The 19,002-nt window shown below is 38.8% G+C and overlaps 1 protein-coding gene across 1 annotated transcript in view; it reads right to left on the minus strand.

Moving 5' to 3' along the window:
• Positions 1-2,724: 2,724 nt before the first annotated feature.
• Positions 2,725-19,002, minus strand: part of MYBPC1 (myosin binding protein C1) — an 80,115-nt gene continuing 63,837 nt past the window's right edge. Inside the window, exons 26-32 of the mRNA XM_061206635.1 lie at positions 16,816-16,904; positions 13,870-14,065; positions 11,001-11,140; positions 7,535-7,694; positions 6,505-6,641; positions 4,670-4,856; positions 2,725-2,792 (exon numbers count right to left, since the gene is read on the minus strand). Coding sequence (XP_061062618.1) covers positions 2,725-2,792; positions 4,670-4,856; positions 6,505-6,641; positions 7,535-7,694; positions 11,001-11,140; positions 13,870-14,065; positions 16,816-16,904 — 977 coding nt within the window. The remainder of the gene's footprint in view (positions 2,793-4,669; positions 4,857-6,504; positions 6,642-7,534; positions 7,695-11,000; positions 11,141-13,869; positions 14,066-16,815; positions 16,905-19,002) is intronic.

Below are 19,002 nucleotides of genomic sequence, written 5' to 3' on the forward strand. Positions count from 1 at the left end.
CTGCAGACCCATAGCAGTTTTTTGTTCCCTACTACTATTCGTTCTTAAATTCCTCACTAGTTGGAGAGTGTTTATTGCTCTTTTTGAGGTTTTGAGGTTCCTCTAGAGATGATTTAAGTGTTCTGATTGAATGGCAGAATAAATGCAAATCATGTTACAAATCAGTGGGAAGAACTGTTTCCAGTTTGTTAATGTTCCTTTCAATTAAGCACAAAGAGTTCCCATTCAAGCACATGGGAGAAGAAAAAAGGAACTACTCCTTCAACTTTGGCTATTCATACACTGTCAAAAGTGCAAAAATTGGAAATATTTTGTTAAAAATAGTAAAACCTGTCCAATACCTTCTGAAGGTGAGAGAAACACCTACTAATATTTCATACTTACCCTCCATGGTTCTGAATTATATTTAAAAAATAAAAGTATCCTTCACGAGAGAACCAATGAAACCATAAAAATGGTCCTTTAGAGAAGTGTTTTACTACTTGCTAATAAATTCACGTCCAGACAAAAACAGCATGCCATTTGAACATTCTTAAAACTTCTTCAATGCAATTTGGGAAAGTCATTCTCCTTTTTTTTTTTTAGAAAAGTCACATATTGGTAGAAATGATGCCACTTATGTACATGTCCATTCCTTGATGCAAAGAGTTCAGAATGCTTGGGTATCACTCATTTTCATCTACATTAAATGCTTTAATTCATGCTCTACTGCATTCCACAACTTGCTTCATGTCAACAGAAGATTGTTGTGATGAATAAGTACTAGCTGTTAATGTCAAGATACTGAAATACACATTAAAACTACAATGTTAGGGAGTTTAAATAGTCTATTTTCATTGGGTTACATAATGAAAATCATGCCATACTCCACAGGCTTTGTATGGCTTATGACAGTCATAAGCTTCATATGCCAAAACCATATGAAAGCTTACCTTAGATGATAATATACATTCAAAAATCCTTACTGTGCTACAACTAAGGAAAAGAGAGAGAGAGAGAGAGAGAGAGAGAGAGACATGTTGTAAGCATTAATAAAGTGCTAAAACCAAAGTTGAGTACTTGTTGGATGAAATTATGGTCACGATTATGATGAGGTGATTTCATTAATCCTTAGTCAGGTGAAAAGTACAGGAAAATAGAAGCGCACGGAATGAAGGGCTGGGATCCAGTCACTTCAAAAGGATCATTAATAGGTAAAACATTTATTAATATGCACAACCACTTTGCCTGAACAGGTGGCAAAGCCAATTCGACTGTAAAGTGAATAATTATGGTAACAGTTTCCAAACCATTAGCTAAAGAAACCCCCCTACAACATATATATATTGTGTTTTTCAACAACAGAAAAACATGGACAATCAACAAAGCATTAGTATACATATATATATGTTGAAATTCTAAAAGGCAAAATTATCAAGTGGATATAGAAATTAGACTATTCTAGAATATTGTATTCTGAACTGACTATATATGACTGATCTAAATAAATGCAAGGCTTAAAAAAACAGGCTGGAAAGTGACTATACGTGCAATCTACAAAACTTTTAAAGAAAGAGTCCTGGGGGCTTCCCTGGTGGCGCAGTGGTTAAGAATCTGCCTGCTAATGCAGGGGACACGGGTTCGAGCCCTGGTCTGGGAAGATCCCACATGCCGTGGAGCAACTGGGCCCGTGAGCCACAACTACTGAGCCTGCGCGTCTGGAGCTTGTGCTCCGCAACAAGAGAGGCCGCGATAGTGAGAGGCCCGCGCACCGCGATGAAGAGTGGTCCCCGCTTGCCACAACTAGAGAAAGCCCTCGCACAGAAACGAAGACCCAACACAGCCATAAATAAATAAATAATTTTTTTTTTTAAAAAAAGAAAGAGTCCTAATTCTTTCCTCTTTCGAAAGTTGACATTATCTCTAGGAATTCAGAGAGCAAACATTGTAAACTCAGGCATGGGTCTATGTCATTAGAGTTTACATCAGGTTGTTCACCCAGCCACAAAGAACTTCTTAATTCGCTCTTCCAAATAGGGCGTCAATCATACATATACTGTAGGACTCATTTATCGCTTAATACATTTAGTAATGGGGCCTAGAATTTTCTTTCCTTTTAAGTTCATGAATATATGAAATAATCTTGGTCCCAAGAAATTATCCAAAATGTTCAACACATAGATGGGTTACAGCCATTCTACTAGAGAATTTTTCATTGGAAAATCTTAAATATGAAAGTTTCCAAATATTGGATCCAAATAGTCCAAATAGTTTTTATCTGTGTCCTCTCCCCATCAAAAATGCCCAGAACAATTTTTCTACAACTTAGCAATGGAAAAATGTTCAATTTTCTGAACTTCAACATGAATCTAACGAACCCACACTGGAAGCTATCTTAAAGGAAGAACATCTCTCTCTACACTTGAAAATATTAAAGAAATGCCAAATGATTCCCAAATTTTGGTAATATTATATCTAAAATGAGGTCATCTTCAAATGTGGCTTTCTGGCTTTATTTATGGAAACCTGTGGTACGGTCCTTAGTTTTCTGACAACACTTATTCCTATATTACCTAATATCCTTGAATAATTTTGCCTTCCTTGTTCATGGCATAACCACTGTATGCCATGAGCTGCTAAGAAATACAATTACAAGCAAATGAGAAAGACAAGCTTTACATGCAAAGTGCGATTTCATGTAAGAGGAATGGAACGGAAAGAAGAAATATCCAGTGGGATATGAACTTATAAAACCTGTTGCTGCCCCGCCAGGAAGACTGGTTGTCCAGGGGAATTTACTCCTTGATATATCACTGCAGAATTAGAATATTTGCACCAGTATTTATTTATTCTCGGTTGACAGTCTTACCATTTTTTTTTTTTCACAGCTTAACTTGATTCAAGTCACCTATTATCAGATAACAATCTGATGATAAATAATCTTGGCTTTACTTTTAGGACCAAAAGCTTTTACTAATATATCACAGTTGATACCTTGTTATGAATTTATATACTAGAATACATTATTTATGTTATTAAATTCAATTACTATATAATTACTATAAAGAATATAGCATTTATATGCATAACATTATTCACTTATGGAGGACCCCAAATGTTGAACCATTTTGAAACCATAATTTTATATCATTAGCAACATTCAGTTATTTTCAAAGCATGCAGAAGTGGTATTGGGTTTTTGATTTTTGGGTTCTTGTTTTTTGGGTGTTGGAACATAAGTACCAACAATACCTTGGAACTAATAAGGAGTTTAGAAACCAGATGTGTTTGCAACTATGACCTTAATCTGCATTTAAAGCTAATAAGTAGGACTTCCCTGGCAGTGCAACGGTTAAGACTCCATGCTTCCAATGCAGGGGGTGTGGGTTCGCTCCCTGGTCGGGGAACTAGGATCCCACGTGCCGCGTGGCACAGCCGGAAAAAAAAAAAAGCTAATAAATAGCTAAAAGAACAACATTTAAATTTGTATCCACTATCTCAATAGTAAAGTTTGAAATTTTCTAAGAATATTATATGCTTTACATTTAAGAGGAAAAAAATTTAAAAATTTTCTTTCTTTCAATTGTGAATCTACTATCCTGTATTATCTGAGGATGGACAAAAATCATAACAGAGAGAATACTGGTTTTTTAAAGTTACAGAAGGAACAACTTTTTTCGAGAAGTTTCTCTACTATATTTACACTAGATTTAGGACTAAAAAACTCTTTTGTTGTTGTTATTGTTTACATAAATACCCTAAGCATTTACTACGTTTTTTCTAAAATAGATATTTATAAAGTTATATCTGACTTTTAGATTATAATTTCTTCATTATAGAGAGGTAGGAAAAGTAAAGACTTTGGTTATCACAAAATGGAAAAATAATGCAATAAGAGTGAGAGAAAAGACATTAGGATCATGTCACTCCTTATCTCCTAACGGTGACTCTGACAGCTGTAAGAGTTTTCATCATATCCCAAAGTAGGTATTGATTGTCAAGAAAAAAACTTCAGGATAAAAATTATACTCAATTAATATGAAAATTGATTAAGAGGACAATTACACTGAGACTTTTCTACCACATAAATCTTTATGTGTTTTCTTGGTTTACGTTAGTTGCAACACTTCTGAAAACTAGTATAAATGAAATGCATACCTACAAATGGAAATTCTCTAGTGAGATTTTAAAAGGAACAGGTTATAATATGTGTATGCTGAATTCTACATGTGTAATATTAAATACTAAATTAGCAAATTTATATATACATAGAAAGTCTCCCAAAAATAGTAAACGAATTAAAAATAGTTAAATTCCTCAACTGCAGTTTCGTTAGATGAGTTTTTACATGAGGCTTCTATTTATCTAAGATGGACTGCATCACCAAAGTAATACCCCTTTGACTTAATTCATTGTTACCATGCTGTGTATATACCACAATTCATTGAAATTAATAGTGCTTTAGTTAACAAGAATTGCAAGAGATGAAAGTAAGTCAACTGAAAAAATCAAGTACCCATCACAAATAAGAGTGAGTTCAGAATGTAAAAATGTCTTCTCTCCCCAAATCTTCTCCCCCCTTCCTCCCCTCCCCCAGAAAATGTTGGCAAGTAATTTGGATTTGGCAGTAAGGACAATAATTAAATGATTTTCTTTCATTTCAGCCTACACAAGATCTGGGATGTCATACCTTTCACCTCCAGTTTGCATTCAATCTCCACTGCCCCAAGGTCATTGACTGCTTTGCAGCTGTAGGTGCCTCCATCATAGGGGCTGGGCTTTCGAATCTCCAGAGTACAGACCCCCTGGTTGCTGAACATCCTGTATCTTGGGTCATCCACAATAGCAACTTTGTTTTTCATCCAGGTAATTTTGGGCTGAAGATGGAAGCAAATTAGGTCAAAACATATCTGTACTTAGCCTAATAATAGACCATCAAAGCCAGTGACAGAATTTTAAAGCGTGGCTTAGAAAGAAAATACTACATCTAAGAAGAATCCACGTCAACTTGAGAACCGTTCCTCTCAAATTAAATTCTACTTAATGCTTGGCAAGAAAGCGAATGAGCAGTTCTGAAGAAGCCAGCCAGATTTGTTCAGGGGACAGTCCTGGGGCAATCTTCCCAAAGATTCAGTTACATTTAAATTTGATCTACAGGTCCATGAGGTTAACTCATCCTGGAGAGTGTATATTGCTCAGTGTTTTTCAAAGAATCCCTGTAAGATGTCATCACCAGCCAATTTTCTCTACTTCCTTTCCCTGATATGCTTTTCTAATTCTTTATGGGCTGCTTATGCCTCCTCACCATTTAATCTCTTTTCTGACATCTGTTTTCATCACCTGGTGGCAATGGATGGATCTACTCCAAACAGATAATCCCAGATCAATCGCCCAGGAAGGCTACTCCATTCTGCTTGACTTCTGAACTACAGTCGATACCACTGACTTGCCATTTCTTTTTCATATTGTCTTCTTCTCCCTTCTGTAAATGCACACCCTCCATACTCTCTCCTCTACCTCTTATTGATTTTGTCTTGCTCAGACCCAAAAGACAGAATTTCTCAGTGTCCTTCACACCGTCCTCTTCCTCCTTCCACCTTTCAAATGGGAGTATTTCCTGAGGCTCACACCTTGCTCCTTGACATTTTGCTTCACTACTCTCTTTCGTTTGATATTCCTTTCTGGAGCCTTGGCTCCAAGGGGTGGGATGTAGTGTCCCCATGCTTGGGTCACCCAAACCAAGAGTCACAGCCCTCGCCTTTCTCCCAAGTTCTGGCGATGCTCTCCTCGCCTCCTGGTCATTGCCGCTTGAATGTACCAACATCACCTCCAATTAAACATGAATTCAGCATCTTCCTCCTACCCTCAGGCTGCCTTCTCCCTTTGACTTCTCTATTTCTGCTCATGGTATATGCAGGAAAAATATCACTGTCTGCAATTTTTCCAAATTCTAGGGCACTTTCTCTCAGTGCCACCCAGGGATAGATAGCTCTACGGGCAACATTCATTTATTTGCTGTTCTTTTCAAATGCCAGCAACATGAAACCTGAAATCCTTTCTAAATCTCTTCAGTCAGATGCGATCTCTCCCTTCCTGGTACTCTGTACCCTTATCACTGTATATTCGTATTCTGCCTTGCATTATAGTACAACTATTTGCTTTACACTATTACAGAAAGCTTGATAAATCAATATCACCATCTAATTTTTCAGGTGACACAATATTACTTCCATCTCTTTATCTCTCAGTTCTTTTAAAAATAAGTGGTTTGGTTTTTCCTTAGAAAGTATCCCTTAGTAAAGAAATATAAATATGTTTTCTACATTTAAATAGTGTCCTTAATTATCCACCAATACCACCACCCGGTATCCCCCCTCCCTATCCCATAAAAAGACACAAATAGCAGTTGGAAGGTCAGTTTATATTAGTACTTATAATTATAACATAGTGAATATAAAAGAGGGAGTTTGGGATTTATTTTTAAATTTAATTAATATGATTAAAAAAAACCCAAAAACATGGTACCTTAGGATTTCCTCTCACACTGCAGTTCAGGGTGGCATTGTAACCAGCTATGGCGTAGGTGTTGACCAATGGCTGAGTAAACATGGGTGCCTCTGTGAAATTGAAGTCTTCATACACTGGATTTTTGTAGATTTTACCTTAAAAACAAGCATTAGAGATATACAAATTGGCCTGAGAATATATTATTCTTAGCATACTTGACTCACGTTGAAAACTTCCCTGAGCTTAGAAAAACATGTGTGAAGGCCACAGGGCATTCATTCAGAAGGATACCAATGTACAGCCCATCACACACAGGAAAGAAAGCCAGAGGGGTCATCTGGAACTGAAATAAATATTGGGAAGAATTCAGTGTCTGGGTGTTTTGCTCAACAATGTGTTTTAACGTGAAAGTAACGAGGAAGGGCCAGAAGGACACGGTTTATGAGGAAATGAAATGACAGGGGTGGAATCCAACTTCTCCTTTCACTGAAAAGTGGCTCTCATGTGTAGCATCCTTGAAGGTGTCCAAGAATAAAAGTAACCCAAGCTCTAAAAGTAAATGGTGACTTTTTCCTACCTCTGTGATTTTAGCCATTGAGAGACCCACTACCCAGATGTTGCCATGAATGAAAGCTTGTACGTTAAAAAATACAATCATAAAATAATTTTCCTGAAAACATTTTACTTGTAAGATTAACATTTTGGTTGGACATTCTTACCATAATTTTATTTATTTATTTATTATTTTTTATTTCTTACAACAACAGAAATTTATTCTTTCACAGTTCTTGAGGCCAGAAATACAAAATCAAGGTGCTGGCAGGGCCACGCTGCCCCTTGAGATTGTAGCAGGGAATCTGTTCCTTGCCTCTTCCAGCTTCTGGCGGCTGCCAGCATTCCCTGGCCTGTAGCTGCATCTCCTTACCATAATTTTAAATGTGCGTTTATGATATTCTTATTCCCTTTCACCACATCTTTTTCTTTCTGTCTTCTCTGTCTCATCACTGAAAATCAAGGTTCCCAGATGTCCAGCCCGCTTCCAACTCACCATCCTTGGCAATCACGGCACTCTCTTTTGTCATTGTTGCATCCTCACTGAGGCCGCACATGTTTTCTGCAAAGACCCGGAAGTAATACTCGTTTCCGATAACCAGTTCAGTAATGGTAGCACTGGTTCGGTGATAATGCTCAATGACAGTGAACCACTCCTGAAAAAAAAAAAAAATAATTTGAGGAAAATCACTTAAAAATACACAGCTATTTCATCTGTTGATTAGAATAAATAACAGGGATGTTGCATTAACTAAGAGGGAAAAAAAGCACTAATTTTTATATTGAGGGTAACAGAAATGTATATTTAATTTGTTTAACGCTTTACAATTGATTTACACTTGACTACATAATTTAATCTTCATTTACACATTAGATTCATTTACCCTAGATGTGGATGGAAGAAATTTTCATATATTGAGGTATGAAAAAGTCATTCTGGCTTATATGTGGTTTAACTTAAACTTTATGCTAACTAGAACAGCCTGTTTTGGGGCCTAATAAACATACATTGTGCATCTGCTTTAACCATTTAAAGAAAAGCATGCACTGTCCAGAAGTGAAGAAGGTCTCTTTTGAAGATCCAGATAAATGCCTCCTTCCCTGGGACATCAATGCTAGTACTCCTTCCGTGATAAAGCTCCCTTCCCAGGCACCAAGGTCATAATGACTTGCTGTGTATGGGCTGAACTGTCTCTTTTGGAAACCTTGAAGGAATGTATCCCTGTCATATCTGAGGTTCTTTGTTCAGACACGGTTAAAAACTGTGCTGAAAACTATGCTTCTGTGGAGCAGTTCCTCAGAGCTGTCTGAGAGGCTATCTCCCGGGCTACAGTCCTCTCCTCTATTCTTATAGTAAATTGGTTATTGATTATTTCCATGGACAATGTCAACTACTATCTTTATATTTTCTTCATTACTGTGCAGTGTCTGTCATCTATCTACCTACCTACCTACCTGCCTGTCTATTTATCTTTTGTATAACAAAGTATAATTATAGAATTTTCATGCCAACTTATCTATTCTGAGGGAGAGATGATGCTAAATCACAAAAATTAATATCACCCAATCAACTTGCCTAACATTATCACCGTAGGTTCTTTCAATTCTTTGCTCAGATATTACTTCCTCTACTGTTTACCCTCTCACCACTCCACTTTGGTCATACTTTTTCACCTTAACCTGGCTACGTTTTCTTCACAGCACTTGTTACCTTAAATATATGACATACTTACTATTTCACTTGCTTATCTGCTACCTCCCCCACTGGAATGGATACACAGTGATGGTAAAAATGGACTTTTCTTCTCACCCCTGTATTTCCAGTGCCTTATCACAGCACCTGGTATACAGTACGTAGCATGCATAAAATAAATGTTCATTGAATACAGGAATGAATGAATGAGCTAAAGCTATATTATTCTTTTTTTTTTTGACTTTTTCCTCACCATGTCAAGAAATATAGTGGTTTCAAAGTTTATCTTGCCACCAGTAGAAAACCACATTGTACTACATATGTTTAGTACCACTAACTGAGAAAATACATTTGCTGACAAAAAATTTCAGAAAGGAAAACGATTTTCCTTGCAACTTTTAGGGGCCATGATCATCTCTATATTTGGGATATTTTAAAGACACCAGACAATTGTAGTTATGCCCTCCTTTATTTCCAAAGCATGTTATGCAAACCTTTATTCCAACATTTATTATATTGTTTTATCATTTGGTTTTATGTCTTTCTGCTTGCTTATACTATGAGTGCTCCAAGAGCCGGAGCTGTCTTTTTGTTTTTGATCCACCAGCTAGAACAGTGCTCAACAAATAGTAAATGAATGAATAAATGAATGTGTTGGCATACATCGTGAAGACAATGTTTATGGAAGGTATAAAGGACTATAGGAATTTAAGTGAAAAACAGCATCTGTAGCCACAGTGAGATAGTGGTGTGGCGACCTCCGGGGACGTGCACTGGGCAGAGTGAACATCTTCTGGTCTGTAGGTCTGTCCCTGCTGAAATGCACCGGAAACACAAGGGGATGGGATTGGGGTTCCTCTCCTGTCAGCAGGCAGACCTCAGGAACACGAAGCAGCAGTAAAGTCCTGGCTCAGCTGGACTTGACTAGATATCTGAGAAGACAAGTGTTGGCAATGTGGTGGGGGTGGAAGAATGGGGGGCACCTGGAGGCAGTGTGGTACCCCTGGATTCACTGCCAGTATCTGGACCAAGGTCCAAAGAAGAGCCCTCATTGCTAAGGAAATCCAAGGTGGTCAATACTTCCCCTGCAAAGTCATCCATTGATCTAGCTCTCAAGCTGTCCAGGTTTGGCTGAAACATGTTTCTTTAAATGCCAAGTCTTATTTTGTCATGTAACACCCACCCAGGGGTGGGGGGAAAGACATGCTAGAAATAGTTTATGGAAAGGCAAGGCTTGAAATCCATTCCGGTTACTTAGACTGCTCTTTCCAACCCTCTCCCCTTCTATTAATCCAATGTAACCTTATACCCTAAGTTCTTACTGAGATCTAGTAGTGTAAATGCCTGCAGACTTCCTATCAATATCATTTGGTATGATGTTTTACTCTTCCTATGAGAATGAATAGTGGCTCCAAGCCATTCTGTGTCCAAACATTCATTTATTCATTCATTGACTTACAGGTAGAGCAATGGTAGTTGTAGTGGATGGATTCTGATTCAGAAAGACCTAGACTTTAACATTTAAAATCTGGTGATCTCCAGCAAGTTACTTAGCCTTTTGAGCCTCAGTTTCCTCATCTATAAAACATAGCTAATAATAATTCGTACTCCAACTGAGTTGCTTCTTGAATACTCTAAATGCTTTTCCTCCTCAGGACCTTTGCATATGCTGTTACCTTTAGAATCTTTCTTTTCTAACTGGAATTTTTTTTTTTTAAAGACATCAGTCCATGCTACCAACATTCATTTTACAAGGAGAAAGAAGTTGCATGGGTGCAGATCTGAGTCAGAATCCAAAGTGAGTAAATATTTGTTGAACGAATAACTTTATTGAATTCTACTGAGCATTCTGCCAGTTGCTTTATATTGTTTTGGCCGCACTGCGCGACATGTGGGATCTTAGTTCCCTGACCAGGGATCGAACCCACACCCCCCGCAGCGGAAGCATGGAGTCTTAACCAGTGGACCGGCAGGGGAGTCCCTGTTTTAGCCTCTTGATAAACAAGCGAGGTAAACATCAGTGTCCTTATTTTACACATGAGGGAAATGGAGATCAAAGAGGTTAAGTGACTGTCCATGTGTATGTGGTTTTAAGTGGAAATGCAAGTCCAACTCTTCGTGGCTCCCAAGGCTTTACCCTTCCCACTGTGCCACATCACTTCTCCATGACTCTCATGAGTTCCTCACCAGAGAGGACCTCATGCTTCCCCCTTTACTTCTGATGAAATGTTATTTTGCTGCTGCTGAACCAGAGAAAGCCAGACCTTACCATGCTCTTCTTGTCGGCCTTCTGGATCGTGTACCCTGTAATGGCAGTATTTCCATCATCCTTTGGTGGTAACCATGATAGAGCTACATTCTCTCCCCAAACATCGTTGATCTTCACAAGTTGGGGTGGACCCGGACGGTCTGTAGGATGAATTCATGGCATCACTGTGAGGTCACTTTCCCCCCAACCTAGACCTTGTTACAGGAGGATATTTAAAAATGTCCTTTTCTTCCTGTATTTCTACCCACGTTTCTTTTGCATTCTTCTTCTCTGGAGAAGTACAATGCACTCCTACTAATCTTATCTGGAAACCCTTGACTTTCATCTTCATGGAAAGAAAAAGGATTTTGAAAAGAAAATGTAAATGAAACTTCAAACATCATTAACCATCCCTCCAGGGGCCGACTACTGGCAGTGAGTCACAGGCTACCCTGCCTAATGGGAAAGGTAAGCTGATGCTAGACTTGAAATCAGAGCCTACCTGGGCTGTGTAGCGCCAGCTTTCGGTGAGAGCCCCGAAGCCCACAGTCTGTGAGAGAGGTCCTCTGCTGCACTCAAAAAGCACCTTTAATGGGAGTGAGGAAAACTTATTTCCTCTGCCATCTCTCCCTCCAAGATTCATTTGTATTTATCAGTGTTTCCATTTTATGGAAGTAGAATGCATTAATGAAGAAATCAAGTCTTTCTTCACTTTATTTTCTGCACCATGAATTTCTGTGACCTCTGACCTTCCAGTAAATTGCAGTAACATTCAGAGAGGCCAAAAGTCAAGTAAACGAAAACTTGGGGGGAGGGATAAATTGGAAGGTTGGGACTGACATATAACACTACTATATATAAAATAGATAACTAATAAGAACCTACTGTGTAGCACAGGGAACTCTACCCAATACTCTGGAATGACCTGTATGGGAAGAAAATCTAAAAAGGAGTGGATATATGTATATGTATTCACTCTGCTGTACAGCAGAAACTAACACAACATTGTAAATCAACTATACTTCAAGAAAAATTAATTAATAAAAAAGAAAACTAAATCTTCATTGGGAGGCCCCCCTCAAAAAAAAATCACGCATAGAGGTGCAAGGAATGACAATAATCATACTACGTATCTGCATAGCACTTCTTAATTTTTTCAGGGAAATTTCACATCTGTTATCCTTTGCAGTGCAAGCAGTACCCTTTCTGTCCTGAAATATTTTTCAGGTATTAAAAGGCAACTATAATTATTTCTATTTGAAATGTCAGATTGAAAAGAATAAATATCAGAGTGCTTTCTGGTCATGTTTTTCTCTCTTTTAAGCAACATTTAACATGCAGTCTTCATGGGCTCCGGGGGTGGAGCCCTTTCTACAATTACCAACAACAAGTATCTACAACCACAGCTTTCTATCTCCTGTTTTCACCAACTTGTCCTACAGACAGATGTCTTCTCCCAGTTCAACTTCCCACCTGCACCCCAGGTCTGCTTTGTCTTCAAAGTTCACGTTGGCTTTTCAAACACTTGCTCCCCAACAGTAAATGGCTAGATTTTTACAGTCATGGCAGAAACTTAAATTTGGGACTAATAAAATAAGTAGGATACTAATTGTTACTATTTATTGAACACTTTGAGCGTGTGAGTGACGTGCTAGGCACTTGTAACTACCTGGTAAAGTAACTACATGGCAAAGTAGGAAAAATAAAAAAGTCCCTCCTCGTGTTTCAGAGGGCAAGCCTCTTCCAGACCCAACCACAAGGGCTTCCATTAAAATAGAGCCAGCACAGAGCACAGGGAGATCAGCTCGGTGCTTTGTGACCACCTAGAGGGGTGGGATAGGGAGGGTGGGAGGGAGATGCAAGAGGGAGGAGATATGGGGATATATGTTTATGTATAGCTGATTCACTTTGTTATACAGCAGAAACTAACACACCATTGTAAAGCAATTATACTCCAATAAAGATGTTTAAAATAAATAAATAAATTAAATTAAATAAAATGGAGCCAGGCCAGACCCAAGGGCACATATAACATCCTCAACACTCCTTTCAACTTAACAAAAATCAAGACAGTTTAGTCAGCACTAAAAGATTGCTTAGGTCAAAGGACATGACTTTTCACCTAAGGGAAGGCTTGCCACAGGAAGCTGCTCCTTTGGTTAGAGAACCTCTAGTTCTAGCATATGTGCTAAACTGTAATCATAAAATTGATTGGAGACAAGGCTTCTCCTAACTCTGCTCTTAAATTTATTTCTTGACATTGCAAAAATTATAGAACAGTTCAAGCGAGAAGGGTCTACTTGTAAGAGACCCTCCCTCTATTGCCCTAACTGTGGAAACAAGTAAGAACTAACCTTGTTTGGACAGGTAAGTATCTAAGCCCTGCACGACCAACCACAATTCAGTCTTTAACTGTTTAACTCTGTTTAGGTATACCTTTCTTACATTTAATAAAAATTCTTCATTCTCCATTAACGTTACTATTAGCAAATTTTAAATGTAGTAAGAAACATGTTAAACTATATCTAGAATCTATAATGTTTTCTTAATGCAAGAATTCAACATGGGAAAGAGTTTTAGCATTGAAGAGTTGAGAAACAGAGTAAGAGAGAGCTGGATTGTAAAACAGCACTGATAGTTTTCACTAGAAAGTACATACATTAATTTTCTTTACTATATATGCCCTAAGTCTCCCATGATTAGTCCTTTTAGTCAGTGAAAAATTATTCTAAAATGCTAACCAATCTTCCTAATTTATCTATTTTTCTTAATTCTAAAAAGAGGAATTTTCTGTAGAGCCAGCCTAACAGAAGAAATTCTGACTCTTGCCTTATTGACAAGGACAATTTGTCTCCATATAGAATGTTCTAGTTCCCTCCTCCAAACCTACCTACAACCTGGATATCGATGGATGCAGTTTCCACGAATTTTTCCACTTTGACCTGCAGATCATATTTCCCAGAATGGCTCCTCTCTGCTTTTCTGATAAATATGATTGTATCGGTCTCAGAGTTGCGAATGTTGATCTGATTCTTATCAATAGGTGCACCATCTTTCTTCCAAGTTAATTCTGGTCTTGGTTTTCCCTTAAAAGAAAAAAAAAAAAAGACAGAAAAAGTAGAGGCGGGAGGGGATCAGATTGTCTCCAGATTTTTTTTCAGCATTAAAAAAATGGGCAGTGGCTTACCCCATCCTAGGCAAGGTTGGAAAATGGTCTGGTGGTAGGCAGTTACAGCAGTAACGTAATATTCACTATTGCCCATTGATTGCATTCTGTATGCAAGGTACTATGTTAGGTACATGATATTTATAACTTCCCTTACTCCTCACATCAGGATAAGTATCATTATCCTCATTTTTTTTTTTTGATAAAGGTATTAAATGACTTGCACAAGGCCTTGCAGCTAAGTGCTGGAACCTGGTCTTCTAGCCAGGTCTCTTCAGCTCCAAAGCCTGCACATCACAGCCTAATGGTTCAGAACATGGGCCCTGGGACCCTAGAATCTGTATTTGGATCCTGACTCCACTACTTAATAGCTGTGTGACTTTGGGCAAGTTACTTAAACTCTCTGCCTCAGTTTCCCAATCTGTAAAATGGAACGAGAGTACCTTTCTTCAGGGTGGTTATCACAACTGAAGTTCTTAGAAAGCTTCTGCGCACTGCAGAGTGTTTCATTAATATCATCTACATGCTAATGATTATTATTGTTCCACTGTACCGTGTTGCTCATTTCAGACTTGTCTGTAATTCTCTCTCTGTTCTCTCTAGCAGCTGAAACTATTCTTTAAGAGCAGACTTTGAGTAATTATAATCTCATTCAAGGACATGAGTTTCAGTTTACGTTACAAAGGAACTTCCTAGGATTCCGGAGCGCCCAGGCTCACCCCACAGACAGGAACCAAGCATTAATTCCGTTGGGTAATGCACAGCCTTCCCATGGGCTCCTAATGTGGCTTGTTGATAGGTTCTGCTAAGGAATGTGAGAGACACACATCAAACCCCTCCCCCTAGGGCTTGAAGAATGGTTGCAGGTGCTCAGATGTGCATATGGGAAGTAGAGAACAATATTGTTAAAGATGGGAAAAATAGTTCCAGGTCTCATTTCCTTAAGTGTACAATTTACTATTAACTACTGGGGAAAAAAATTGAGTTCTCTGATAACTTATGGAGTGAAAAAAGCACTGGATTCAGTATCTGGAGATATAGACTCTGTTCATGGCACTACCATTTATTTGCTGTGTGACTTTGGGCAAGTCACTTAACTTCTCTGAATGTCAGTTTCTTCCCTTCTCAAGGTGGGTAAGGAAATCTGCCATTCCTGCCTCACAAGGTGTTTCTGGGGCTCAAATGAGAAAAGGTTCGAGAACTCTAGAGGTTACATAAATATACAAACATGACATACCAGTCTCATCACCCCCTTCCTGGTAGCTGACCAGCCCCTGGGATGCCATACCTATGAGGTCCCTGTTCTCATGCTCTCTCCTCTCCCAGACCCAGGGACAGAGCTGAATACACTCCCCCACCCCCAACAAGATCCTGGAACTGGGATTAGCCCTAGCTGTTGACATGATGTGGAAACTAGAGGGCTGATTCAGCCCCAGTCCAGGGCTGGGGCTGGGTCCTGGGTGCCCGCCTTGTGCCAACTCCTGGTTTTTTTTTAGGCTGTGGGAGGACAGGAGTGGGAGGAACCTTGCCAAGCCATCGCCTTCCTCCTCTGCTGTGTTCACACTCACGTCCTCCTTGACTTCCGTTCTGATTTCATGTGCTGTGTATGTAGAAGCTAACTGCCTCTTCTAAGGCTGGGCCCCAGGTGCAATGAGAATGGCCTGAACTGGCTGTCGCTTTAGGTTAGTTTTCATGGGAGCCTGTGTTTGAACCAGCTCTGCGTGTGTGTGTATGTGTGTGTGTGTGTATCCAAATGTTTGCAGAGACCTAAATTCTAGTTCTAAGGCCATGCTGTCTGACGTAACAGCCGCAAGCTCAATGTGGCCATTTAGACTAAAACTAATTAAAATCAAGGAAAATTAAAAATTCATTTCCCCAGTTGCCCTAGTTCCTAGCTGCACCTTTCAAGTCCTCAACAGCCACATTTGGCTGCTGGCTACCATATTGGACATTGCATATACAGAACATTCCTATCATCACAGAAAGTTCTATTGAACAGCACTGTTTAGAGGCATAAAAGGAATCAAATGAGTAAGGAGGTAATGGTGCAGTGTGTGTGTGTGTGTATGTGTGTGTGTGAGAAAGAGAGAGAGAGAGAGACCAAAAGTGATTATCATATGCAAAGCCTGGTTAATCTTATAAACAACAGATTCTTTTGAGGGAGCGATGATTTAACAATGTTCATTTATTTCAGTTAGGGGCATCAAAATTTCAAATTTCAGTTATCCCTCATTGCAATTTGGGTGATTTGAGTGTGGTTTGGGGTAATCATGGGAAGTAAGCACATGCTGTTTTCCTGAATGTTACACCAAGAACTTCACTTAAAAGGAAGATCAGTTTTACAGATGGATAGAACCAGAAAGATCTTCAAGCATTTCTTGTTGCGGTGTCTCCTTGGTGTTTCCTCTCTGGCCCCCTGTGGTCCCTGAGCTTCAGAGAAGACTAGGTCTCATTTATCTCATGCAGAAGGAAAATCTATGACAGTTTTATAGATTTCTGTACTTGTAAAGCAGGAGGTTGTTTAATCACTCTCCAAATCTCCTCCATCCTTTCCTGCTCTTCCTCTGAGGAAATTCTGAATCACAAATAACTTAAATGCTGAAGTCCCTCCCTCTACTCCTTAAACACCCCAGCATGGGAAAGGGAAAATGAGCGACCCTGAATTATTACCTGGAAAGGTATAACCAGATTGATGGCTTCTCCAACTCTGCGGATATAGGTTTGCTTTAGGTGCCTTGGGATGCGAATCTTTGGAGCCTCTGAATGAGAGTAGAAGAGCGTAGTTTTGCAGTCAGTATCATACACTGGAAGCAGCATTACATAAGCATACTTGTCATGACACTCACCAGGACTTCCCTACACTCATGTCTCTGAAGTAAAATCTCAGTTGGGCTACTAACAGATTATATGTGGTAACTTTGGTTCCAAATGTTCCCTTCAGGGAGAGATGTTTTAACAGTTTGACTCAACAAGATTATTCCCTGACCTCCTTAATTTTACTACAACTTCTTATTTTTATTATAAGCCTAAAGCAACTTTCTAGAAAAACACTAAATTTTCCCTTAGGACCTCATATATTGTTTTCTTAGTTTCTAACAGTGAGTATATTCTCCAACGAACATTCCATAAAAGATCTGCAGTCACCACATTAGCTGGTAGGACTGCCCATTTTTTCTCACCAGAAAAGAATAATAAAAAATGCTTTAGAACCTCGCACTTGTTATTTATGTAATTATGTTAGAATTTGATGGTAACTTTCTCCCTTTATGACTAAGGTGAAATATATAATAGGCAGCCCTAGCCCACTGTATATTAATGTTCATTCATTAAACACCATGAAGATACTAGAACATGTGGATGTAAACCCATCAGAAGCAGAGAATCAAGGCTCATGGCTCACAGGGATGAGGTGGGTCATATCACTTGAGGGCTCTGTATGGAACAGATACTGGGATAAATGCTTTTCACGAGGGGACCAGTTTAAACCTCACAGCCACCTTATGACACAGGTACTGTTTTTACTTTAGGATAAAGAAGCTAAAGCTACAGGGGTTTAAGTCACTTGCCCCAAGGTGACATAGCCAGGATTAGACCTGGAACCAGCTTCCGGTGTCTATGCTCTGCTTAGACACATGGACTGCGGGGTCAGAGAGATCTGGGTTTGAGTTCCAGATCAGACAGTAGATCTGGTCTCAGCCTATTCCGTAAAATTGGGATGATAACAGCATCTAATTCACCGCATTGTAGTGAGGATTAAATATGGTCATCCATATAAAGCGTTTAGCATAACGGCTGAGAATAGTAAGTGCTCAATAAACTTTAGGGGAAGAAGATGATAATGATGGTAGTGGTGGTGATTTCTGAATGTTGGAGCTGGAAGAGAACTTGAGAGATCCTCTAACTCCCTAACTTTACATAGGAGGAAAAGGAGACTCAGCGAGGTTCTGTAGCACATTACACCATCATCATAATAAAAGCTAACATATACCAAGGGCTTATTATGTGGCCAGCATTCTTTAAGCAAATAACATGGATTAATTTATTCAACTCTCACAACCTCTTGATGTGGTAAGTACTATTATTGTATCCGTTTTGCAGATGAAGAAATTAAGGCACAGGAAGATCAAGTCCCTTGCCTGAGACCACATGGTTAATAAATGAAGGAAACAGGACTCAGCTTTCATAGTCTGTCTCCAGAATCTACTAAGAAAATGTGCATGCTTCATACTTTCTACCATCCATCCATCCATCCATCCATCCCCTAACTTACTCCCAAAAGGTTTCAGGCAGTCACACCATAAGTCTGTGGCTCAACATGGTCCAGACCCAGATGTTCAGGCCCCTTCCCAGTATTCTTTGCCCTGGAGCACCGATTCTCAAATTTTTTGGTCTCAGAATCCCATTACACTCTTAAAAATCATCAAAGGCCCCGCAAAGCTTTTGTTTATGTGGACTGTATCTATCATATTTACCATACTAGAAATTAAAACCAATAAATTTTGAAATACTTGTACATTTATTGCTTGAAAAATAATAACAACATAAATATCATTTAAATGAAAACAACCATATTTACATTAACAAAAATTTGTGATATGAGTGGTATTATTTTATATTTTGGCAAATCTCTTTAATGTCTGACTTAATAGAGGCTAGCTGGACTTTATTTGTTTCTGCCTCTAATCTGTTGTAATACACTGTTTTGGTTGAAGTACATGAAGAAAATTTGGCTTCACACAGACAGGAAGAATATTTTAATAAACTTTTCAGACAATTGTGGGTATTCCTCTTTGATTCTACACTAAAACACGAGTTGTAATTTCTTAAGGGTTAGCTGCAGTATGGAATCTGAAACCT

The sequence above is a fragment of the Eubalaena glacialis genome, chromosome 11 (genome assembly GCF_028564815.1).
Source record: "Eubalaena glacialis isolate mEubGla1 chromosome 11, mEubGla1.1.hap2.+ XY, whole genome shotgun sequence".
Taxonomy (NCBI): domain Eukaryota; kingdom Metazoa; phylum Chordata; class Mammalia; order Artiodactyla; family Balaenidae; genus Eubalaena; species Eubalaena glacialis.